Source organism: Numenius arquata, chromosome 10 (assembly GCF_964106895.1).
Source record: "Numenius arquata chromosome 10, bNumArq3.hap1.1, whole genome shotgun sequence".
Lineage (NCBI taxonomy): Eukaryota > Metazoa > Chordata > Aves > Charadriiformes > Scolopacidae > Numenius > Numenius arquata.
The window spans coordinates 56,163,433-56,190,220 of NC_133585.1; the positions used below are offsets into that span (position 1 = coordinate 56,163,433).

At 45.2% G+C, this 26,788-nt stretch overlaps 1 protein-coding gene across 1 annotated transcript in view; it reads right to left on the reverse strand.

The window, feature by feature from the left end:
- Nucleotides 1-26,691, reverse strand: part of GALNTL6 (polypeptide N-acetylgalactosaminyltransferase like 6) — a 358,790-nt gene extending 332,099 nt beyond the window's left edge. Inside the window, exon 1 of the mRNA XM_074154713.1 lies at nt 26,554-26,691. Within this exon, the coding sequence (XP_074010814.1) occupies nt 26,554-26,691 (138 nt within the window). The remainder of the gene's footprint in view (nt 1-26,553) is intronic.
- Between the last annotated feature and the right edge of the window lie 97 nt (nt 26,692-26,788).

Sequence of the window (26,788 nt, forward strand, 5' to 3'; positions counted from 1 at the left end):
CCGGCCACCACCACGGGGGCCACCCGGGGCCAGCCCTGTCCCGCACAGCACCCTCCCCTCCCGCCGCCGGCCCCGGCCTCTTAGCCCTGTCACACCTCTCGGTCTGCAAAATCAAAGTACAGAAGGAGAAAAAAAAGACACAATACTTAAAAATCTCAGTGACTACACGAGTTGTCAGACACCCACCGGATTAATCCCTTCCCGTCTCCACCCCAGAGCCCAGGCTACTGCCCCTGGGACCCGGCGCCGGCCAGCCCTTCTGTGAGGACAGGGATGGGCTCACAGGGGACAGGAGGCAACGCTGAAAGGGTGCAGGGTGCATTGCTAAAGCAATGAAAAATTTGTATAAATTATACAAATTGGTAATGGCTGTTAATGAGTTAATCATTATATATATCAGCATTATTTTAACTCCAACTATTTTCCAAATGATGTATTAACTCTGAACTATAAATACAACAGGGAGCCTGCAACTTCATTACGATAACCAGTAAAACCCCCAAAACCTACAAAAGAGGATAAGCAAACTCTAGTTCACCAGGGTTAATTTCAAATTGCCCTACTGAGACTTTCCCAAGTGCTTTCCGTGTTTCCTGGAGCTTTCATGGCCAGCGAGCCACGCTGAGCAAACAGACCTTGGGCTAGGCTGAAGGGAGGCAGAGACAGACCTCTTAATTGCTTTTTAATCATTATTATTTTAAACTGAGGAAAAGTGAAACAAAATGGGTCTGGACAGCTGTGTTGGAGCTGACTTTCAGCAAGGTTTATGGGTCTTTATTCTCCTTTTGACCAACCCTTCATTCCCGTCACAGGTTCGGCATAAGAATTCCTTTATCACAAGGAGACCCGTGCCTATGGTTCAGTGATTGTACAGAGCCCCTGAATTCCCGTTTCCAATAGGAACTGATGCATATATGTCCAGGAGCAAAGCTAAAGGAGTAGAAGATGAGTAGCTGTGATGCTGACCTCTCCTTCTCCCACTGTAGTATGCTACTGCATTAAAAAAACATATTTTTATCTTTGAAATACTACTGTAATTAAATATTCCATGAAAGAAGAACATGGGAATACTGAACTGAAATACTCTTACAAATAAGCTAATGTTTTAAAGCAAAAAAAAGATCTGCAAGACAAAATACTTTTTGTGTCTCAATCTAGAGTTGCTAAGATAAAAGACACTAAATTATTTAAGTACTACACAGTTACTAATAATATAAAAATAGAGGTTAAAGGACCTTTATCTAAAAGACAGAAAAAGCATTTGAACCTTGTGTGCTAAATAATGGCGTACCTTTCTTTAAAGGCGCCAAGTTCATTACAAAATTAGGAGAGAAAAACAAAGCAAACCAAAAGCACCAAGTCCAGAAAATCACTAAGGATAAGCAAAACTTTAGTTACTAACTCCAGCTGCATAAATTCTGACTTCATATTCAAACATGAAGCTATAAAATAAGCGAAACTAATATGTGGGGAGTTTTATTTAATATCATATCCAGCTCAACAAACATCGACTTTCTTTTTTACATGAGAATCCTGTATAATAAGCTGCTTTGGGAACACAGAATTACGTGAGAAAATACATTGCAAATAAGTAAGTGCAGGTCTTGGACTTTCCTCAGGATTATTTTGGTTAATTTATTGTCTTGCATTGCACGGTGATAGAAAAAGCCTAAAATAATGAGGTTTCTGTATCCTTCACACTATTCCTAGTCAACCAGCAACAGCGACAGACTGAATTCACTTACTTTTTCTGAAATATGTGAATTTTGTGTAAGATCTCTACAAGCCATGGGCTCGCATACAGCTCAGAAGCTGCCCTCCAAAGAAAGGGTTATTATATTCTTGTTCTAGCTCTATCTGAAGGAGGTTTATGGGATCATACATTTTTTTGAACCAAGGAGTGTATTTGGCTGTAGACACAGAGATGGCATTTCCCCCACACACACTTGTTTGTTTGGGTGTTTTTTGTTTTTGTTTTTTTTTTTGCAAACTCCTGACATGGTGGGGACAAAAATGAAAATCTGCCCAAAGGCTCGTCCCCCAATGTCTGCAGTTTGCCATCACCTCCCCTTCTCCGCTCTGCCAACGCCTTCACTTTCCTCCTGCTCTTCTCCCCCAGGGAGGTTTCTTTACCAGCTAAGGGTTTTTTCACATACTTGTTATTTCATTAATTTGTGAATTCCACTTAATCCAACTTGCTGGTTTGTTTCCTTTCCCCTTCAACACCTGAATAACCTCCCGCTGCTGCCCAGAGGAGAGCAGATGGGCTACGGCCCCAAAAAGGTGACAGACGCCAGCGCCGAAAGCTCCTGAAGGAGCGGAATCTGCCTGAACGCAGGAGGCACAAGCGCCCAGCCTGGGCAGAGGCTGCCAGAGCCCGGGGGGAGCCCAGGGCACCAGCTGCCGCCCCAGGAGGTGCGGGGGGAGCCCAGGGCATCAGCTGCCGCCCCAGGAGGTGCGGGGGGAGCCCAGGGCACCAGCTGCCGCCCCAGGAGGTGCGGGGGGAGCCCAGGGCACCAGCTGCCGCCCCAGGAGGTGCGGGGGGAGCCCAGGGCACCAGCTGCCGCCCCAGGAGGTGCCGCCGCGGGGCTCCTGTCCCGACGGCCGGACGCAAGCCTGCTACAATCCTCCCGTGCTACTAGACAAGAGGGGTAACAAATTTAAAAGTGACCCTATTGCAATATCTGCATTTCTCAAATTCCTCAAGTTAATAAAAGCCCTGCGTGTTCAGTCTACGCATCAGTTACGATCTCCGTGACAGCAACCTGTACCTTTACCAGCTGCGGTTGTGTCAGCGCCCATCACAACCAGGCGATCTGCCCCTCCATCAGAGCAGGGCATACAGGCCGTGTGTGCTCCCTCATCACGTTTATTTTGTTACAAAAACAAACATGACAAACTATGCTTAGATCAGGAAGCATTGCATTTATTTTAAAGCTATCTGAACTTTCATGTGAGGAAAAGCAAAGGCATGCCTTAAAAAGGCTTACCACTTAGCTACAAACAAGTAGAGATCTGTCTGGCAACCACCTTCAGCCACAAACAAACAACTATTTTAAGTTGCTCTATTTTCCATAAAAAAGAAAAAATTCTGGTCAAGACTGAAGAATAAGAGCAAGTTGTGTGCTGTGTGTTAGGGATTTACCGCTTCGGAACCAGGTGCAAAGCAGATGTGAAACTGCTGCGCTGGTTTGATAGCGTTTCACTCCCTCTTTAAAAGCACACAGGTGACAACACAGGCTTTCAAAATCCAAACAACACACAAGAAAATTGGTCCCTTATGTTTAAAATGCGCATTAAAACAGAAATGAAATAACAACAAGGAAAAAGTCCCAACCCCACAGCACAAGAAGATTGAGTCCCTCAGTCCTTGTAAACAGGTAGAGAACTATCAATAACGTAAGACCACCTTGAAAACAGAACTTGCAAGCACTGAAAAAAAACCCCAAATCAATCACCTTCTCTGCAATGCACTTACCTCCATTTGCTGGATGAATCTCATATTTCATTGTTTTGCATTATTTTCCAAAGAACCGCATTGCTTTATTGCGGGTCACTCCGATGCTGAGCAGAAAACAGCAAACGCAAACATAACCTTGGCGAGACATCGGCTCTCCCTGCTAGCTCGGGAGCTCTACTGCATTTCTGCACATATATTCGTAGAAATTACCACGCTTTAAGGTTATTCCTTCAAGTACTACCAAAACAGTTATGTAAAATAAACGTTCATTGTAGGTTATCGATTTAAGCATATTAACAGAGGCACAGGGCACTGCCCAGAGATCCCCCCGAACCTCGTGGTTTTACTCACGTTTGCTATATTCTTTTTACAACTTCATGGATTTACTGTTGTACCCACCGAAGCTCACTGCTTCCACTGCCCTCCCGTAATTTATTCTGAGTGCTTATTACTCCTTTGAACTGTCTTTTTCATTCAGCAAAAAATAATTTAATTGGGTGACCAGGTGGACTTGGCTGTACAGGCCTGTGCTCTTGGCAAGACACCCCTCAGCATTACTGCCATTTCTCCTCCCTTTTAAAAAACCCTCAGAAAACAGGCAGCTTCATGGTGGGTCTATGACCAAGAAGGTGGTAAAATCACCCATTTTTCCCCCAGGACGACTGGAGATGCCTACCACCATTGTTCTTCTGGTTACCAATTATTCTTGATACTTCACTCGAGTGATACTTTACTAATAATTCTTTGAATTGTTTTGAGAAACTGCACCTGAAATTTCAGGGAGCACCTTCCTCCCTGTCGCAGGCCTTGGTTTGCCTTGGTTCCCTTTAGGGAGCAGAAGACTGCTGGCACCCCCCAGGTGGCACTTCGTGTGTGGCAAAACACGCACACTCACACCCCAGAGTCTACAGGGCTTTGCTCATTCACCCTCTCTCTGGAGAGCATCCACCATCACCCTCCACAACAGAATCAGAGAATCATTTGGGTTGGAAAAGACCCTTAAGATCATTGAGCCAAACTGTCAACCCAGCACTGCCAAACCCACCACAAACCCATGTCCCTCAGCACCACGTCTCCCGGCTTTTAAACACCTCCAGGGATGGGGACTCCACCACTGCCCTGGGCAGCCTCTTCCAAGGCTTGACAGCCCTTTCCATGAAGAAATTTTTCCCAATATCCATCCTAAACCTCCCCTGGCACAACATGAGGCTGTTTCCTCTTGTCCTTGTTCCTGAGGTCAGGCCTCAGGAGGCATCAAGGTCCAGTGACCTTGCACCAGCTTCAAGGGAAGCAAACCCACAGAAACAAGAGGCAGTAAATTCTGTGTGGTTCAGACAATATCTCCTCTTGGAGCAGTGTTGTTTCCTAGTAGCACTAAGAACCGCCGAGTTACAGCACTAGATACTCAAGTGCCCTACACCATCCTGCTCTTTCACTTTTTAAGGGGCTTTGTACACATAAAATACAGACCTCAGAGGTCTAAAAATTCTTCTAGTCCTAAAACTTTCATTTTCATAGAACAACTCTGGACATACAAATAGTTCAACTTGTCTTCCTTTAGCGTGGGTGCCTAGTGACTTCAGGGAATAATTTTTCTTTCTATCTTTAAAATGTCTGTCTACAAAAAAGCAGAAGTCCTATATCGATCCAAATTTGTCTAAGAACTTGACATCAGAACCCAGCTCTTCCCTGTCCCTTGTAAACATTTCAGATACTTCTAACCTAATAAACCACATTTTTCCAGTTTCCAAGCTTCAACGGTAGTGACAGATATACACACTGAAAAAGCCCCAAACCCCAAGTTAATTATCCCTGATAAGTGTTATCAGAGCAGCACATGAGTTCTGCCAGGTGTCATTTCACCAGGAAAAAAAAAAAAAAAAGCACAGCATTGCAAATTTTCCATCTCGACTGCCGCATCCTTAAATCAACCCAAAACCCCACAACTGTTTATTTACATCCTCTTTCATGATTAAAAAAAAAAGCACCGCCATTAGAGTTATCTGCACATGACTTCTGGTTTTACATGTTTTGGCTCAAGTTATTCTTCTCAGCTACAGCTGTGCGCCTCTGCTAGCACCACTGAGGATTGCACAGATGGAACAAAGACCCTAAATTTGGCTAACGATGCTGCTCTGCTGGCAGAATGCACTCGCCTACCGCAGAGACTGACTGATCTTCAAATAACTTAACAATTACTAAATTTATTCTTTTTCTAAACCACGATGAGGAGATTTGACAAGCCGGTTTTGTTAATGGATGAGTCTAAAAAACCCTGACAAAATATGCTGCAGAAAGAGAAGAGAGCGGGATCTCCGACACAAGGAGATGTCTCAGTAGAAGGCAGCGAGGGTGTTTTGAGACAGGCTTTGTTGATACCTCTCTTCACAAAACCCTGTGAGAAAGCTAATTTTCTTTGCTGCCAAACTACGTGAAGAGATTTGATGCTGTATTTACAGAACTCATGCTAAATAGGCTGACCTCGTCTGACCAAAATAACATCATTTCCCTAGATAGTAACCAGCAAGTGCTGAATTGACTTCAACTCTGTCTTCAGCAGGGAGCAAGGAGAGCACTCTGGTCGTAAAATGGCCTGAAAATGGGTAGGTTCTTTCTCCAGAGAGATGGAAACTGACCCTTAGCTCCCTCCAGGCAAAGAAGAGAGCTGAACCTGGGTCGACACGTGCTCTCACCACCACCTTAACGTCGGAGGGAAAAGTGCTGAGATAAAACCCACCACCATTGCATCTCCTCTACAGAAGGGATGTTGAAATACAGCTCCGGGGTCACCGTCGATGAAAGCTGTCTACCTCTGCCCTCAGGTGGGCTTCTCCAGAAGGATGCAGTGAAGGAATTGCACTCTGAGCAGCGTTTTTTCGCAGCCCATTCCCCATCCTGGAATTAGGCAGGACACGGTAAGCACAGGATGGAGACATGGAATCCTCAGGGCCACAGAGCCTTCTGAACACCACGCAGTCCTCCTAAGTCTTAAGTGTTGAAGAACTCAGCACCTCCAACATCCAGGCTTCGTTTCAGACCGAGCCTTAACTCCATCAAGTCAAAGCACAAACTCACACCTTCCAGAGGTGGATTTCTATGATTTTACCAGAGTCAAGACACTACCTGAGGGCTCCAAGCTGGTTAAAACCCATAATCAGGTTTCTAAGCTGACTGTCATATCATGAAGTCCTAAGTCCTAGACTGGAAATTCAACATGAGAAATAAATGGAATACTCTGTTCAGTGTCCCTACTTACCTGCTGAGATTTTGGGAGCATTAAAAAGAAATAAAAATCACATTTTCTTGACATGCTGCTTCTAGTAACTCTTCTACAGAGAAGCCCATGTGCTCCCTACATTATTCCAGGGGTTTAATAAGGGTGGTGTTACAGTAATTAGTGTATCCTTCTATCATACATTACTACAACAAGTTTTATAGCGCTTGGAGGCAGAAGAAAATAAGGAAAGAGAGAAAGAGAAAGAAAAAACAATGTAGACAGACAATTCCAAGGAAATTAGAGACCTGACGTGCCTAAAAAAATTTATGTTTTAATATAGTCAGAAGGGGGAGAGGAAGAGCCAGGAGGAGACCCCCTACTTGTTCCATTAAAGCATGATTTTGTAACGCTTTTCCTTTTCTTAGCAGTTATGAACACAGTTTTTCAAGGCATGTTTTTAAGCTGTTAGCAAATTTCTGACAACAATCTAAAATTACTATGTCCAAAGTCAGGAAACTTCACAGGCAGCAATTCTTTCCCAATACTGCACTGAATCATCTTTACTTTTTCATTGACAAATCCCATGTTGTTAATAGGTGTTAATCACAACTTCATCAGTATGCGGAGTGCCTTCTATTGTGTGGATGCTGATTACAGGTAATTTGGCAGCTGTTATAATGTGTTAGCTGCTTCAGCAATGCAGAATATATAATGATACCTTTACTTTCTGAATTTTTATTCAGTCACGAATCTCCTTCTCCCTACAAACATTTGGTTCGGGTGGAAGCAAGCCATGATGCTCCAGTAATGACGGGGACAAGGAGAAGCCCGGCCTGTTTCACAAGTCAATAGGATGCTGTGGTCTGTGTCATCTGACCAAAAGTCAGTCTTGAGGCCTGAAATTAGGGGGTTGCGGAGGTGGTTTGAAGCCCCAGCCCCTGGAAACCACGATCCCACAGTCCATTTGATGTTAACTGCGTGAGGTAAACCCGCAAGGTACCTACCAGGAGAAAGAAGGCCCCCACAATAACCAGTATTTTATCCCTGCAAAGTGGCTAGGAATTGAAACATAGAGGAGGACAAAGAAAACAAGGCAAACAAAAAATGTGTGGCTTTCCCTGAATCTGCTTACCAATTTGCAAAATATAGGATATTTGTTGTTTTACAATTTGTCTGGTTAAACCATATACTTCTCCCAAGTATTTCAGTATGTTCTAATTGAAACTAGTTGCATTTTAGCTTGGTCTAATCCTAAAACAAAAATAATTTGTCATTTTCTTATTGGTTTATATTACATTCATTAAGAAAGGAACTGAAACATACTCCAATTCATTTACTCTAACCATTTGGCTCTGGAAGGGTATTTTTCCTTTCCAATCATATGATTATAGAACACGCTAGTTTTGTATGAGCTCTGTACCTGAGCAGGACATCGAGTGGCAGAGCAGGTCAGTCCTGGGGAAAAAAGTGAATTAAATGAAACTGGTTTGCTTTTTCAGCACTTCAAAAGCAATTATTAAAAAAAAAAAAAGCATGAGATGCTGAAGGTCACTCACAAATGTCATTACATTTTTGATAAAAGGTGCACAGGTTTTCAATCTGTGTGCCCTAAAGCACACTCTGATTCTCCTTACAGTTTTCTTCCCTGCTAAAGTCAAACTTGTTTTTAAGAGATTTTTCATGAGACAGCCCTTACTGTAACAGAAACAGGCAATGTCTCGCTTCTGTAAATTTACGTTCTGTTTGAAAGCATTATTGCTTTCCTCAAGTTGCAGAGCAGGTTTAAAGAGAACAATAGTCTCTAAAAATAAACATAATATATAACAGTCTCTCAGGCAATGTCAAATGCAATGGAAAAAGAGTGATGAGAGTTCTCCAACATGAGTTTTAATGAACCTTTTTTCTCTCTTGTGTCAGCGCAAGTATCATTTATTTTTAAAGCAATCGGTCACAGCTTTCTGTTAGAATGATGGCCTCTTGACTGATTTTGTCGAAGTGCAGAACAATAAGGAATAATAATATTCCCAAGCTGGAAGTCAGTAATGAACAAAATTTGAAGTCAGCTAAAATGAAGGACTGTGAGAGCTTAGCTGTAAAGTATATGGGATATAAGTCTTCAGACTACAGGACATAAGCCAACCACTAACTGACAAGGATTAGGAAGAAATAATTTTCCCTGTGGTCATGTTATTCCATAATCATCCATCACAGGAACTCCAAAAAAAAAAAAAAAAAAAAAAAAAAAAAAATCCTCTGTAAGACCTCTTGCTAGCCAGGGCTGGAGAGGGGATGATGAAACTGATACAAAAACAGATCTATCCAACACAGAAGTTCATATTTTGTAAATATACTGTGATTATTTCTCACAAAGAAAGTGAAAAAGGCAAATAGTTACAGCAAGAGCTAATAGCTACAAACAAAGGCAAACAGTAACAAACAAAAACAAACCAATGTTTATTTAAGAAAAGTTTATACAGTGAAATTAAGGCGTAGTAATTTTTACCTAATTCCTATCAATGCCCAGATTTTTGAAGTGACTCTTTATAAAAAGTGGGGAACTTTCCTTGGGAAATGGCCGTGTCAGAGGAATTCTAAGGCACTGGGATGTTGTGAAGCTGCCGGAAGGAGCTGGCAGGGTAGAGGTACCATCAGAGGACCTCAGGAAGAACCAGGAGTACAGCAGGCCCCCTGCAGCATCTTCCCTAACGGCAAAGTCCTTTGGCTGTAGATCCGATGCCCCACTCGGGAACGCCTTGTCTCGTCACGCCTCCCTGACGACTGCAGGTGTCACCGGTCACTGCGGCCTGGCAGGCGTTTGAAATGAGCCGCTTTTGCAGCAACGAGGCTGATTCACCGCTTGTAACAGCTCAGGGCCTGGTCTAAAAAAAGTGATAAAATGAGGGAATTGTGCCCAGGAATAAGTGAAAGGCCCCATAGCGACGAAAGGCGCTTGAGGAGATCACTCAAGGCAGAGACATCCCGCAAAGGCTGTAGCGACAACAAGTTTTTCTGGTGTAGGGGAAAAACTCCCACGTACGGCTCTACTACAGTTTCTAGCAGCACCTCAAATGTGCACAATTCACTGCCTGGAAAGAAACGGAATCATATACGTGATCACCCTGCGCAGGTTATGACATCCCAACCGCACTGGCCCCTGGAGCGAGGGCTGGCACCCTCCTATGGAATTTGACTGGGAGAGGGAAGCCGGTAGGTGCCAACAGGACAGTGCTTCTTCCTTGGACTTTAAATCTTTTTACCCCATTTCAGCTAAGAGTGCATGAACTGCATCAGAAAAATTCCAAGACAGGCAGAAAGAAAAGCCAAATTAGGAGCTGCCTTGAAAAATACGAGTGTGGTAAAGGAGCAGAGGTGCTGGAAGCTGACACACTGCAGCCAGGGTCCGCATCCTCACTCCCAGGTATTACTCCTCCACAGAAGGACACCACAAGTAAATCTGGTGGCAAAGTTCAAATGGTACTTTCTTTCTCCCATCTACTTGGCTGCTTAGAACGCAGAGGGAAATGAAGGAAATAGACAGTTTTCCCTAACAGAAATAGTTCAGATTGATTGCTCAGGGAACCTTGAAGATTTAATGTAAGACTGAAAAATATCTAAGTGTGTCACTAACCTGGGTGAAAAACCTCTCTAATGGTTCTGTCAGACAAATTTCTTCATTTTCCTCTCAAGGAGGAATAGCACAAGAATGACACCGTGCAGTTGGAGGTGTAAGATAATCACAGCTATCTTGTCCTAGGAAAAAAAGCACCTAAGTGTCCAACTCCCTGCAGCACCTACCAGAGAGAAAAGGGCATTCAAGAAACCATTGTAAGGGGAAGCTGAGCAGTAACATCATTCGCAATAGTTATTACTCATCTGGTTCTTGCATATCACTCTTTTCATCTGCAACTGAAAACTGCCTCCCAGCAGAAATTTTCCTAGCTGCATCTTAAAAATAAGGGATGGTAATCACCAAGATAGGAAGCGATAAGCTGGACATCACCGAGGGACTGGATCATGAAGGGAGCCCTCAGGCACCGAGGGACAGGCCAGTACTGGGTCACTCCCACCACTTCCCAGCAGGAAACGCATCTGGCATTTGGAAAAAGGCACATGTCTTATGCCATCTTAGCTTCTCAGGAAAAATATTGCTTATTCTCATTTCAATACACTTAAACAAACGAAATTATCTACAGATATTGCACGTCAGTTTGTAATCATTCTGCAATGTGGTTACACTTTTCCCACACAGTCTCCTGCTATTAATTTTTATGCAAAATAACCACAATCAAACACAGCATGGTGAGGTGCTGGCAAGCCTTGATCCTGCAAAATCTCTCTTTCAATTTTCTGTTCCAGAATTGTCTGTTGCCACATTTTCTAACCTTTGGAATAAGCAGGGCTTTTCACACTAGATAATATTTTCCTTTGAGAATGAATACAATAAGAACGCAGTAATTGGTTTGTTTCTACCTGCAGACTGTCTAGTCACAATGTGAGAGAGCTTGCGTTTTCTAATATATACACTAAAAAAGCCTACTGCTATAAAAATTACTGCTTTTTCTATCTCTTTGAAAGTCTAAATCATCCTTGTTTATAGTTCAAATCAAATTCATAAACCAACAAGAGTTCACTCAAATTTTGTTTGGAAAACATCCCATCCCTGAAACCCCTTGGAAGGAAGGCTGCTGTTCAGGTACATACAAATCTCCTCCGTGACTTACAGCGAGTAACATGGCTGAATTATATTCAAAACTCATTAATTAAACCACATTAACTGATCTTTATTTCATTTATATTAAAAATGACTTTTTTTTTTTTCCCTAAGTGGTGTATTTATTGTTTCTAATACATTCTTATGGTGAATCCCTCTATCTCAGGGTGAAAACACTGTATGCTGGACTGTTAGCAACCAGCAGCTCAAAACTACAGTTTAAGTCTTCATAAACACGGCTTTACTGAGTAAAAGCCTTTCAAAAGCAGTTATACCACCAGACTAATGGTGCTTGATCTTATTTTTACACCTATAAGAGCCGATCCTTTGGTAAGCTATTATTAGGTAACTGCCGTACTGACTGATCTCTTTCATCCACAGCAAAGGCTCAAAGTCATCAGCGGTTCCAGCTTCTCCCTCAGCCACTGCTTTGAATTATCACGGGAAGGGATGAGACAAAGGGGTTGGGGTCAACGCCTTCCAAGCCTCGGCCTCCCCACAGATTTTCTTCCGATGACTGAGACGTTGCCCGGGGTTGGGCAGGAGCTGTTACTGCCGGGGTGCTTCATTGCCCACACGGGGTTTCAGAACGTGTTTTGCAAACAGCGGGGAGAATGGAGATTTGAGAGGTTGCTGGGAGCACAAAAGAGGACATGAAAGGAGGTACAAAGGTTGATGCTTGGAAACAAGTCAAAGGAAGCCGCCTGACAGATGGCATCCCAGAAAGGAAGGGCTCGATGGTAAGATTCAGCTATGAAAGAGAAAGTCAGCCCAGATGGTGACTGACAGCACTGATTACAGAACTCGGCTCCCACTGAAGGCAATGGGAGCTTCACTCCCGTAATGAGCATGATGGCAACGAAGGCTATTTTTTTTTTTAAATCCTGTTGTTTTGCTATGAAATACTCTGGAAGCACTTGTGTAACTCTGAACTTCAAGCCCCGACACCTGGTCAACAGCACAGGTGACAGTATCACACTGCAGCTCGTTTAGAGAAGCTGGCCGATAGAGCAGGCACACAGCTAGGAGAGAGAAATAAAACAAATTTCTGCATCATCAGTAAAAGTGCAGTGCAGGAGGAGGTTTTAGCAAATAAGCCTGCATTGCTCCAGGGGGACCTTACTGTGGCCTTTTCAATATATAAAGGGGGCTTACAAGAAAGATGGAGAGAGACTTTTTAACAAGGCCTGCAGTGTCAGGACAAGGGGCGACAGTTGTAAACTGAAAAAGGGCAGACTTAGAGCAGACATAAGGAAGAAAATTTTTTTTACCATGAGGGTGGTGAGAGCCTGGCCCAGGTTGCCCAGAGAAGCTGTGGCTGCCCCATCCCTGGAGGGGTTCAAGGCCAGGTTGGAGGGGCCTTGGAGCAACCTGGTCTGGTGGGAGGTGTCCCTGCCCAGGGCAGGGGGTGGCACTGGGGGGGATTTAAGGTCCCTTCCCACCCAAACCAGTCTGTGATTCTAAAACTAAATTCCAGTAGAGCTCTTTAAAAACACCTTTTCTGTCTTAGATGTACTGCCTTGCATTAGCAACTTCACTTCATGCTATTCACTTAAAAAAGAAAAAATAGGAAAGGGAAGAAGAGATGAGCTCTTATCTCCACCAGTTACTGTCAGCAGGCTCCTAAGTGGTGTTCTGGTAAGCACCTGGCAAGTCCCCGACCAGCTCAGCCCATAGAATCCTAATGAGTAAGGTTTCCTGTAAGTAACCTCTACTGAGGCAGGAGAAAAGAACAGATTTTTTCTTTATTCTTAGCTGGTTAAGATACACATTCCTGTGGCAGATTCTATTCATATTGAAATACAAAATACAGCCTTGAAATCAAACGAAGTTCAATACCAGGAAAACGGGAACCATTTGGAAATAGCAAAACATCATGTTCATGTCTGTCTGTACTCAAGAGTTCGAGTTACATAGGAATGAATGTACAGCTCTGCAGATATTCCACAGGGTAATTTAAATATTTTCAGGCCACAATCTCCTTTTTATATGCAACGTGTCAATATAGGCAAATATTTCCCTTCAGTGCTAAAAAAACCCAACCCTAAAAGGAAAACCACAACCCCTCCCAAGCTGTTCCACATATACTGACACAATTCCACCATCTCAGACTGAAGATGTTCCTTATGACATTCTACCATATTCAACATGTCCCTGCTTCATCCCGAGGAGCAAAAATTTAACACTAAGGAGAGAGAAAAAGAGAAAGCGTTGCATAAAGATTAGAAGCCAGCTAAGTACCTGGGATCCTACTGCTAGCACCTAACAGAGGATGGACACGATGGGGATCGGTGCCCCTGCAGGTATCAATTAAAGCTTAGAATCTTGAAATTGTGCCTTTAGTCTCCCTCAAATATTAACTGATGCACCAAGACAAGGATTTATAATAGTAAAACGCATAGTGTGACAGTTACACTCAGCCCAAGGCGTGTTCCTCGCTGTGGCACACCTCAGCTGCGCTGCGGAGCTGCCGCACTCAGCCTGTCTGGCACTTACTGCTCTCTCTGGCTTACGAACCCTCTCCAGCGCCCAGGAACTCATTCTGCATCTCCTCCCACTCCACAGCTTGATCTCCTATCAGCAGCCACCACGGGTGACTTTAACTTACACATCATTAGTTTAAGAATGACTTTTATAGAAGTCATACAAAAAGGTCCATCTAGTCAGCTACCTGTTTCTGACAGTGACCAACAGCAAATCCTAAAGACAGACACAAATACATGGCGAACAAACGACTTCGCTTCCCTACAACATCCTCCCAGCCTCCAGCAACGGGTGGTTCAAGGACGTTGCCAGCCAGAGGTGCTATCTTCAGCCCTAACGCATTTTTCTTCCATGAATGCATTCAATTGTTTCTTGAAGCCCTGCAAGCTTTTAGTAGCCACAGTCCCTGGTTCAGAAGCTCCACAGCTTAATCACCTATTGCACGCAGACCTGTACCTGTCGCTTGGTTTGAACCTGGGTCACTATTGAATTTAATGACATTATTTCTATTGAGAGTGAACAAAGTGATCCCTGCGTATCGTTCCCGTGTTCCTCTCTTCTCAGATACCTGTCGTACTCTCAGTCCTCTCATCAGCCACTCCACAATGCAGCCCTTACTTACTTCAGTCCCCTTGATAGGTATCTTTCTCACCCCACCCGCGATGATTACCGTTGCACAAGAATTGCATGCAGTATCTGAGAGTACACAATGAATTTACACAGTAGTCATAACAATGTTATCCTCTTATCCTCTTGGAAATGAAAGCTAACATTTTCATAAAACTAATATAAGCATCAAGAGCTCCTTCCTGAGTAGCAATTACTATGCCAAAAGTTATTGCTCTATATGTAAAACTAGGATTATTTATTTCCCCATATACATTATTTTATATTTATCCACATTTTACTTCAGAGGGCTAGACGAAGAAAGACAGAAGATTACGTGGAAAGATATTTAGCTATAGCAGTAAAATTCTGCCTGTGTCCTACCCCAGACTTCCCATTTTTTTAATTTTCTCTCTCTTCCATTATATAAACTCTGCCCATTATAATGAATCTTCCAAACACTAGCTATTGATCCCACAGACCATTTGCTTACGCCCCCGTTTCCTAGGCATAGATCATCTTAATTTTCAAGCACCTTGGAAGTACCTCAGGCTAATAACAACCCCAAACATAAAAGGGTTTTTATTTTCCTTCCTGCGGTTCCTCTGAGGCAACTGGAATGAATCTTCCCGGTCTTGTTTTACATTTTGTTTCTCCTCTTAAGTGGTGTGATGTTCAAGATCTCTGCTGAGCTCCTCAGTCGCTGCCAAACCACTCCTCTCCTACACCAGGCAGAGGGCTTAATTTTAAACACTGGTTTTATCCCTCTCAGATAGTTAACAGACCTCTAAAGTAGTTGGAAACATTGTTACTGAACTAATTTTTGTTTGTTTACATTTGCAGCATAAGCTGCCCATACTGTTAGAATCTGGTGGAGAAATTACAGCACATCTCTGCACAGAAAAGCAGACTAGGTTAAAACTGGGAGACATGTTTGGGATATGAAAAAACCCATCCCTGCATTTTGGAAAATATGCAATAAGCTCAAGTCTAAAGCAGAACAAAGCAAGTAACACTTTCCATCTATAAAAGGGGCATGAAATATAGTTACGTGTGTACTAACAAAAGATGTGAATTTTACAAGAAAAAAAATTAAATGCACTGCTTTTACAAATAAGGCCCTGGAAAATCATGCATTACAGAATTCTCCCAGCCCGCCTCACAAATGACAGCGATTTCCCATTCGTGGTCCACAGCCAGGGGTAAAACACACTCCCTTCTCCCCACCTTCAGCCCGCGGGACCTCACAGACCTCCTCTCCAGAAGGAGCCTCAGTTTCCTACGTGAAAATATGAAGCATGCTTTATTCACACATTTCAATTCACTGCAACATTAAAAGTCCCCGGGTCATGTTTGTAGGATGCAGTTAACATAAAACTAAGAGCTTACTGCAATCAAAATGAAATATTCCTCACTGGCACTGCTTCAACAATTGACCTAACCTGGGTCATTTTAAAGCAGTTTAAAATGCATCATTAATCCAGGGTATTCCAAAGTAGCTTTACTAATATGCTATAACAAATTAGGATAGAGAAGCAAGGTTGCAGTTAGCATGCATTTAAAAAAATAATAATACGATAACAGTGTATGTCAGCGATGCAGATTAGAGCAATGTGAAAGAGAAAGCATAGGAAATGTGACAGCAACATGACCTAGGAGTTCCAGAAATATATGTGATGGGATATATTTCCCTTATTTTTCTCCTGGCTGAACATTTTCCCTTCTTTCATGTTTCCTTCCTTTCACTTCCATCCTAACACCGGCAGCTCCTCGCTCACCATTATCATTAAAAGAGCGTAGCTGGTCTCTCTAACAACCAGATCAGGAAATGGGAGGTTAATCTGCAATACGAAGGAGGTTACTAAATGGAAGAGAAGGTTGGTCCTTTGATTATTTTAGATCACAGGTGTCAGGAGAAAAGCAGGTTAGCCAAGTGCATTGTAAAAATGGCAGCCTTGGGCAAGTGTTCTTTGAACAAACTGGTGTATGGTTTCCTGAAGAAATGCATATCCAAGTCCATTGTCTAAAGAGTAGAAACAGCTAACGGGAAAGATTAGAAAGAGTCAAGGGCAGACATGAAACGAGCCAACATTTTTATTGCCTACATATTTCAAGACTTAGAAGTAGAGAGGGGAAAAAAAAAAAAAAAAAAAGTTCAGTAGATGGTCTAAAGTTATCAATGTTCAAAACCAAACATAAAGCCAGCCCACATACAATCTGTGCATAAAGAGGAGGGGGGAGACAAGAAACAAACCAGAAATCCACATTTATTTAAAAAAAAAAAAACAACCTGGGAAATGCCAAAGACACTGTAGACTGTACTGAATTTATACTCCTAAACATACGCTTTCCCATGTATTTGCAAGGTGTCTCACAAAATCATTCCATTCCTCCTAAGATTGTTAGGGCACATTATGTCAAGAAAAATAAACTCCCTCCCCCTGTAGGAAGCAAAAACGGCCTCCTCACCACCTCCTGCCCATAAACAAACATACACATGCCCGTACCTCGGGGTGTGTGTGTATATATATATATATATATAAAAACAAAAGGAGAATCTCAAAACCCACACTAATAACCATTTCTGAAGAATCTGGTCTACTAACAATTTCTCTAAAATGCACTGAAGAGTTTCAACGCACTGCATTTTAGTTCTGAGCTCAATTCGGAAGGGATTTTCCCCTCCTAACTCCCCGAACAAAGGTCACCACAAGACAAGGGCAGGGCAGGTTTCCCCAAGGCTCTGGGGGGGTGACAGCGTGTACCCGTGTCCCGGGCTGCTCTCCGCCGTCCATCCGTCACACACATCACTGCAGGTGCAGGACCAGGTTGCTGCTTAGCAGGATGCCGTCTCCTTTTCCCTTCTCCCAACATAAAATACAGTTTTTTCTTCATTGCTTCTGAAGGAGACATCTGTTGTGCATCTTGAGCACTTGAAGAAAAATTCCTCTCTCGCTTATTCGTATTGAAGCTGCTTCAACAAAAACACCTTTTTCTTCAGCAGCCACCCCGTTGCTCTGCGTGGGGTCAGCAGAGCAACCCCAGCTCTTGGGATTTCAGAGCAGTAATTTGCTGAGACACCGCCTCGGTTTTATAAAAAAGTAAGCCTCACGTTAATAACAACTCTTTGTCAGGCAGTTTCTCCCCGTGCTTTGTATATGGATGGCTTAAACAGCCCCTCGGCATCTTCACTGCTCTCGGTGCACCCCTCTCCTCGTGCAGCAAGGGGATGGGGAAGGACCGCTTTTCCATCGGGTTTAGTTCCCAGCCCTCTGCATCCCAGCTGCTTCCCTGCAGGAGCTCCACCAGCTCCCGGTGCCCAGGGCAGGGCTGTTTGCAGGGCCCAAGACACCACTTCCAGCCTTGTTTTTAAATTCCATTGGTATTTACAGGCATTTGGAGGTGAAGGCAAGTTCATGTTAGCAAAGCATGGGCTAATATAGATGTTCCGGCTGCGCATACATTGGGCTTGTAGCTCTTAAATGGATTCATTTAGGGAAAACAGAGAGATAAGACCGCTCTTCTCTCAGACCACTATCCAGGTCGAGAACTAATATAGACCCAAATAAAATCTGACCATCGCTAGGAGGAGTGTCCCCACGTACTTGGAGAAATTCCCACTGCTTCACCATCATTGGGAATCACATCAAGGGTGCCCTTATGCGGAAAAAGGTTTAATAATCTGATGTGAAACACAGGTTAAATATACTGCAGGAATATTTTGCTGTGAGGCTTCTGCATGTCATTTTTGAGTTTTCTGCTAATTTTTACAGCCTTCCCTGGTACTTTTTATGTCCATGTATGCTGTGTCTCTAATGATATTGTAACTTTAGTGGAAAATTCGTTACTAAATGTCATAAAACTTCTGGATTTACATTTTTATACTTGTGTTATAATTGCAAAATTTGATCAGCAATTTGACTGTCACTTTAGTTTATGTTGAGCAATTCTGGAAAAACAACATCCGTTCAAGCCTGTCATTCATTTTGTATCCATATCAAATGCAACTTAAAATGCAGTCATTTATCAGAGCCTGAAAAACAGCAATATATTTCTTGTAGGATGGCGTTAATGTGTCTTTTTCATGCATTCCCCATGCTAATGTGAAACTACCACTCTGTAGAAAAAGCAATCTAAAAATTTCCAAGATTCAAGCAATCCAATGTAATGATTTACCCAGCAATCAAATGAGATATCAAAAACATTAAAGAAGCTGAAACATGTTTTTTCCAAAGAAAAAGGCAACAAGCAGGAGAGAAAGAGGCAAGAGATGGAGGTGTTGGAAACAAGAGGGCTTTCACCACTGAAGGGCCACAGTAGGTATTTTGCCTTTCACTTAAAAAACCCCAAACACCAAAATTGGAAAAGTGAATTATTGCCCTGTACTACATTCTGTGCAGAATTCCCCCGGAGCTGGGGAGCCACCGGAGGACACTGGTGCAGCACAAGATTTGGCACAATTTACAGTCTCTTCTCAAGCTATCCAGCTGTGCCAGGGACTGCCAGCACCTTGCCACGGCTAAGCCCGTGTGTGCAGAAGAGAGATTCCAGGTGCCAGTACCTGTTGGAGCTACTCCTATGGGTGGGCATCTCTCAGACCTCCGAAGGTGTGACCTCACCTTCTCCACCGCCACCGTGCAAAGCTCCAGCAGCATCACCCAAAGGTTTCATGGCAGGCACAGCTTTCAGGATGCCCAGGACTGGATGGCAAAACAGAGAGACAAACTGCCTGGGACAGACACCTCTCTTATCTCATACAAAACCGGGAGATGTTAATCACGGTGAGGCAAAACCACGTGGGATAAAATACTTCTCTCACCCTACAGCAGCTGTTAGCGTGGCAGGAACACACGTGCAGGGGCTGTATCGGTCCCCCAGGCGCTGGCTCTGAACAGACACGGGGAGCCCTTGCTCTTCATCCACACACAGAACCTGGCACAGGCGGGCCATAAAACCTGCTTGCCTGCCCCAAACCTTTGTTTGCATTCTCCGAGTACTTAATTTATGCTATTTTCAGAGAGCAACAATAAGTAAACAGGCTAAAATTTTCTAAACAAACTCATCCGTTATTCTGTTTTAAGCACAAGTATGAAAAATTGTGCTCCTTTAGCAAATGAGCACCTTAAGTTAGTCTGATAAATCTACGCTTACACACTTCAGTGAGCAATCCAATTTCTAAAGCACCTGCATTAGCAGGGGTGTCCTGACCAAATTCCAGTGCAGAGAATGACTCTGCCTGGCTCCAGCTCTTAGCGGTATCACAGCCTGTCATAAACCGCTGAGCACAGGAGTAAGCTCTTAAATCCCCGTTGCATCCTAAACACAGCATCAATGGTTTCCTGCTGATTGATGAACATTTAAGTTGTATGGGCCAGATTGGCCCATCTACGATGTCCAATTTGCACTGTAAATTCAGCATTAAAAAAACAAACAAACAAAAAAACAACCACACAAAAAAACTCCCAAACAGCTGGCAAAGTGTAGGAAACTGCCCTGGAGAGGGTAAGTCTTGGGTGGCAGCAGCCTGAGCAAAGGTTGGGGGCGCTACCAGATGTCACCCATCTCCAAACCCCTGGCTGCTCCAGCTCTCGGGGGGTGACGGCTCACACGGCTCTGGAGACAACGTGCAAATATTCTCCAGCGACTTCAGGGAACAGTCCGGCAGACGGGCTAAAACTGCTGTGGAGGTAGGTTCAGATGATCCAGAGGAACATCTGTCAAACGCCATTGTGTCCTCTCACCAGAGAGTGGGCTGGCAAACCCAGGCACTGGATGGTACCAACGGCTGGAGGTGACGGGGACAGGGAGGCTGGAGGTGGCTGTTAAGCCCCCACCTGGCTGCAGGAAAGCCTCGTGTTCCAGCTAGTGCCTGCTTCCGAAAGGGAGGGCAGAGGTCTTCAAGAAGCAGGATCTGAGCAGGAGGAAGAGGGGAGAGGAAATTCCTTCAATGACATCTGCCGAGAGATCCTACAATGGCAGCGCCAGATGACACTGTCCCTGCGAAACACCCCTGGGACAGGAACACGTGGCAGCTCTGGCCCTGAGGGGTGCACGCACCCAGAGAAGGGGGGGATATTGTAGCCCAGATACTTCTGTGTTCGCTGCACACACATCTCGTCATTTTCATTCCTGCAAGTCTCTAAATATATAGCTATTAGTATGGCAATTAAATAGCTGACGTGGATCACCAGGTGTCTGCATAGACCCGGAGTCACGTCATCTTCTCTGTGAAGAAAGTTGTGTGAAAATTACGGAAAGGAAGGTGAAGAATTTGAAAGAGAAGCATGAAATCCTGTTAAATTTCTGCAATAGATTCCCTTCCTCTCCTTCACCTCTTGAGCAAACCTCCTCAAGTAGGTTTGCTCTTCTATAGTGCTTTTTCACAAAGAAGAGGGAAAGGATTTCTCTGTCGAGGACACATTTTGAGAAACTTCACCCAGCCGAGCCCATCACCCAGTAAAACTCCCCCAAACACAGCAACTGTCAAAACCAGCTTGAAACCAATGAATCAAAATAGAGCTTGACCTTAAAAACCAGTTTACACTGGAATTCTCAGAAAGGAATTGACATCTCCTAATAAAGCCTTTTCACATTTTAAAGAAACATTAAAAACCTGGGACTGCTATTTCTTCCAGTCGCGTAACTTGGTCTCTTGACAGCGATGAACATTCACAATAGATGGGGGATTTTTAGCTGGGGATTCCGGAGCTGCATTGTGTTTAACTTGTCAGCCTCCCAGTTAATTTTTTCAGCCTTATTTAAAGCAACCAAACACGCCTGCTCCTGGCCCCGATCCACGGAAACAGCGAGTATACGCCGAGTCTCGCTGCAGTCAATAGCTATAAATGTGTGCATTGGCGCATCGCTAGACAAAGACCATAAGTTACCTGTCTGAGCGTTAAAAAAAAAGAAAAGAAAAGAAAAAAGAAAAGCTGACTTGTTCTCTCGCAGACAGATGCCCGCACCCAGGGTTCCAGCCTGGCTCCAGCCAGGACTTGCTCTGGGCACCGCCGCGGGTCCCCGGCACAGACACAGGAGCGATGTCCCCTGACATTCCCCAGACCAGCAGATGGGGAAGAAGCGAGCAGCCTGTCCCAGAGAGGGTACAAAACACAGCCTGGGTGTCCCCCCCGCCCATCACTGAGCAGTCCTGTGTCCCACGGCTTCCACGGGGCCATGGAGTCCCCACGGTCCCCGTCCCCCAGCAAGCCCGAAGGCTGGGCTGCAGAGAGGCTTCTGACCCCGTGCTTCCATTTGCATGACTCCGAAATGACTGTGCTTCAGAAAAAAAAGGAAACTACACACAATAATATTAGCAGAAATGCCTTACAAATGCTGAGTTAAATGGAAAGAAAACTAAATATAGAAACCAGCCCATTTTATCCTGTAATATACACTCTGTTTAGTAACATTCCTGAAAATTGATAGGTATTAAATTAACCACAGGAGGGCTCCCTCTGGTACACTGCATACGACGGAAACATACTGTTAATTGCCAAAAATAATATTGTATCTTAAAAGTAACAAAGGTTTTAGACCTCAAACGATCTTTTCCTCAGTAGGCTCCAATATATACAGGGGGAATAAAATTACACAGGAACAACTGCGATAAAGAAGTGAATTACAGAAGTGTTAACTGGATGACTGTTAAATACTCACATGGCAAACACAGGTTGCCAGTGCTCTGCGTTTTAAGGCACTAGGCTCTATTTTGCCATGTACGGGGGCGCCCGGCACAGCGACGGACAAGCGGGGGGACACAGGAGGATGGAACACAGCAGGTCCCGGCTGCTGCTCTGGGGGGGACACGGGGACTCTCTGGGAGCAGCACAGGCACAGAAACACTGAGCAGAGAACATGAGGCTTCACTTTATCCCTGGTTTTTCTGGCTGGCCATGCACACTCCCAAAATAGTGCAAATTAATGTCAGCAATAGTCAAGCAGCTACTTTTCTTTTTTGTTGTAGACTCAGGCCTCTTTGTCACTCTGTACTCTATTACTCCTCTGTTAAAGAAAATCAGAACTCTCCCTCCTCACGAGAGTGTGGCGAAAGCAAAGGTGGGTCACTGAGAGAGGGGAACCGGGTCCGCAGGTCACTGCCGGTGTCCTGACACTGCAGCCAAAGGAAACAGGCATCCATCTGTGCCCTCACCAAAACAGACTTAGCACAACGATTGCCTCGCCGCCGAAACCAACTGGAAATGCTCTGGGAAATACAGCTGAGCGGGGAAAAAGAGAAAGTGCCACTTGCCAGATGCAGCTTTCACACAGCCACACAAACAGAACTCAGCAGCACTTCACGGGCACCAACAGCCAGAGAGCAGTTAACTCTCCTGGGACTGTGGCCATTGTCAGAATCTGCGCACGAAGCAGCAGGAAACACTGCACTTTGGGGGAAATTTAAATCTTCACCTCTTTCACAGACTGCAGCAGCTAATGACTGTTGGCAAAACGTATTACGGGCTGAAACCGCTCCCTGGATTCCGGAGCCAAAGTTAGGACTTGCCCCCAGGCTCGGCAGGTGGGTTTTGTGCCCGTTTGTCAGATACAACACAGGCCACCCCTGCGAGTGCCCATAGCAGGAGTGAAACTCAGCCAAAAGCCTACCTTCTCTCCCGGCTTTACACCTCCTGAAGCACTTCAGTGACAGACCCGCGAGTGGGTACCGCAGAGCGTCTGTGACTAAGGGATGCTGCTCCTCAATCCCATTCTAAGGGGGGGATCCAGCGCTAGGAAGCAGGAGATGACAACTGAATTTAAAAAGTCCCAAACGCAGTTGAAATGCATTCACCAGGGGGTTCCTTCACTGGACTGCCCTCCTTTCAGCCAGCCACGCTGGCATCCCAGAAAAACAGAAAGAAACATCTCTCACAGCACTTTTCACCAGATACCTGTATTATAGGCAAGCTGCTGCAGGAAATCTGGTTCTTTTGCATGAAGTTACTTTTCACACATTGCAAGTATATAAACAGACAAGGATAAAGCCCTACCGTAGCCAAATGAAGTAGCACTAACTTCAGACAGCCAGGGCTGGAGGGGGATTACATCCAATGCTTGTGCTGCATCCATGCTTTTCCTCCACACAAAACAAAACTGAAATTAAAAGTTTTAACAGCATAACGCAGTATCCGACACCCTAGCCTTGGGATTTTTGTCAAAAGAAAAGATCAGACCAGGTGTCTATATCACATACATAATATTTCAGTGACCAAAAAAAATGACAAAGTTAAACTAACTGTAAAAACTGTAATCAAAACTCAAGGATACTATAATGTGTTAAGGAATTTAGAAGAGGTTTTTTAAAAGGCAATAAAAATACCCTATTCAGTTTCCCTTATTCCCACAGTACAACAAGGAAGACTGACAAATTAAACCAGGGATTATCATTTTTTCCTCACATGCATCGCTTTACTGTCAAACCGTATTTTATGGAGAGCTCGTTGTTCCATGTAACTCAGAACGCAATATCTCTACCTTGGCCCTTGAAGTTCCACTTGTGATAAACCAAAAGTAAGTAACAATTATCAAAACACAAAGACCAAGTCTATCAAGTTCAGGAGTGAAAACCTTAGGAAAATATGATAGATTAAAAAAATAAAAAGTAAGTTTGTATGGAACACTTAGAGGTTAATAATGCTTACAGAATTAACGTACAGGGATCAAAATCATTAACGCTGTCTGAAATCAGGGTTGTCAATACCATTTTCTCATCTTTTAATTTTTCCTGAAGAAGAGCTTCTCTGCTCAGAAACAGAATTTGCACGATGGCAAAAAAATGCTCTTATGTAACTTATTTGGTGACATGTGAATTTCTCGGTATCACTAAAGCACACAAGTGCCTTCCTCTTGGCACGGGGAACGACACAGGCCCAGGGGGACACTGCTCTGCACATGGACAGGAGACGTTTGCCTCGTGGGCTGCTTTTGAGCATCGTCTCCGCTTCCTGCTGCCTGGGCACCAAACCCCCTCCAACACCCCCCTGCGCGCCGGTGCCGGGGAGAGGCTGGGTCAGGAACCTCTGCTGCATTCCAGCAGGACCCACCTCTAAACGTGTGTCAGCTCACACCCAGCACTGAGTAACTGAACACCGCAAGGGCAAAGAACGACTGCACCGAGTGTGGAAGTTCCTGCATCTCCTACTAACTTATCAGGGGGAAGAAAGTACTATTTCTACTATGATGCTATTCCACTATTCTAACGTAGTCATTTCTAGTGTCATCCCAAAGAAACACACAGACCATCTTCTTACAATTTCCTTCAGGTTTAAGAGCTGAACTCAAGACTTGTATCTCAGCCCTCATTCCTTGTATGCATTTTGGGTTCCAACATGCACATCAAAAGACTGAAGTACCGTAACTGCATGGCTCACCCTGCCTCACCCGCTCTCCTCACGGGGCAGCGACGCTGCCAACAGGACGGCAGCTCCGACGGTGGGACTGCGGGAGAGTCAGCTGGAAGGTTCAAAGTTTCACTGCTCACGTTTATTGTTCCCCCATTAGACAGCCCCGTTACTGCTCACTTAGTATGCGGGCGGGAGAAAAGAAAAAAAAAAAGCCCTTTTCAGAAAGCCAAGGATCTAAAATTTTCCGGGGTCTCATTCCAAGTCTCAGTGGCCCTTCAAGTACAATCAGCTGCTGGTCTCCAAGGTCTCCTTCCACCCTCTCATCTGTTTTATTTCCCTCTGAGTGCCATCCAGTCGTGCTCTACTTCAGGCGCACTCGTCAGCGTTAGCGATTTCACCTTGTGTCGGGGCATGTGTTTTCCAAAGAGCCCCGCAACAAACAGGGAACTCTTTATTTGCAGTGAAAGTACACAGTACATCAGGAACTGCAAAGGCTACAGTCTGCACCTCGCAAACTGAAGACAGACACTTATGGTGTATAATTTGCTTTCAGCAGAAATCACTTCCAACCAAAATCCAGCACCCAATACCTACTACATTTTAAAACCCTTGGAAAAATAAAGTCAGCCTCAAATGAGGAAGCTATCCCTAACGTCCTCCTGTAGCAACAACGCATCTTCCGTTCAGCGTGTTCCATTAACCAAGTTCCCGTACTTCAGCAGACTAACTTCTGTAATGGATAGCTATATTAGCAGAGAATCAAATATGTTATTGTTCGACCGAAGCCGCTGACTTCAATACATTTAGTATGTGGAAAGCGCATTATATACATGGGTGATGACCCTTGAAATTAAGACTACTAATACACCAAAATGATACACGATGCTGTCTAACACGCTCTAACAGGAAGCTGTGGAAATGGTAAACGAGCTAAAAGATCAAACAATCCCATAATTTCTTACTAATGATCTATGAAATATTTACATTATCTTTAGATTACACTGACAATTACAGCGTAGGAGCATCGCACCCTTGAACAGAACAAACAGCAGCTTCGGCAGGCACCCGCAGCCCCGCATTACAACTACTCCCGAAAACTCCGCTCCGCCTGCCGCGGGTCACACCGCCACTCGGGAGCCGCGCACAAACCCCGCCGGGTGAAGAATAACTTAGGGAAAGAGAAACAGCCGCTGTTATTAATAGCGGGGGCCGCGGCGGTTGCGAACTGGAAACACGGAGAAGTCGGCCGTGCCGTCAGGCTGACACGGCGCCGGCCGCCGCGCCGGGCGGGCACACGGGCCGCCGCTCGCCCCTCCGCCGAAGGACACCCCGGCCCGCGGCGGCTGCTCACCCGGGCGCGCGCCGAGCCCCCTCAGCCGCCGCGCGAGGGCCGTCAGGCACCAACGCCGGGGTAAGAACTCCGCTTCTGGTCGCCGCGCCGCCGGACCCCGCGGCCCCCTCCCCACAGCCTGCCCGGGGAAGCCCACCCAGCCCGACGCCCCCTTCTCTTCGCCCGCGACTTTCTCTCCCCCCGGCAGCCGGAGGGGCGCACCTCCGCGCCGCGCCCCGCTCCGCCCCGGGACCCCCCGGCCAGCCCCGGCGGCGAGAAGCGGGGAGCGCCGGGGCCGCGCAGCGGGAGGCGGCAGCCCGCCGCCAGCACCGGGGACCGCGGGGTGCCGCGGAACAGCGCGAAGCGGCGCGGAAGGGCTCCGCCGGGCGGCTCGGCACCTACCTGCGGCTCGGCGGGCTCGGGGGGCTTCACCAGGTGCTTCTCCTTGAGGAGAGCCCAGAGGCCGATGTCGGGCAGGAAAATGAGCGCCGCGGTGAAGAGCAGCGTCATTTGCAGGAACCGCTTCTGCTTCCTCTTCATGGCCAACGCCGGGCTGCTCCGGGGAGGGCGGCGGCGGAGCCCGGCGCGGCGGGGACGGCTCCTTCCCTCCCCGCGCTCCCTCCGAGGGGCCCGGCGC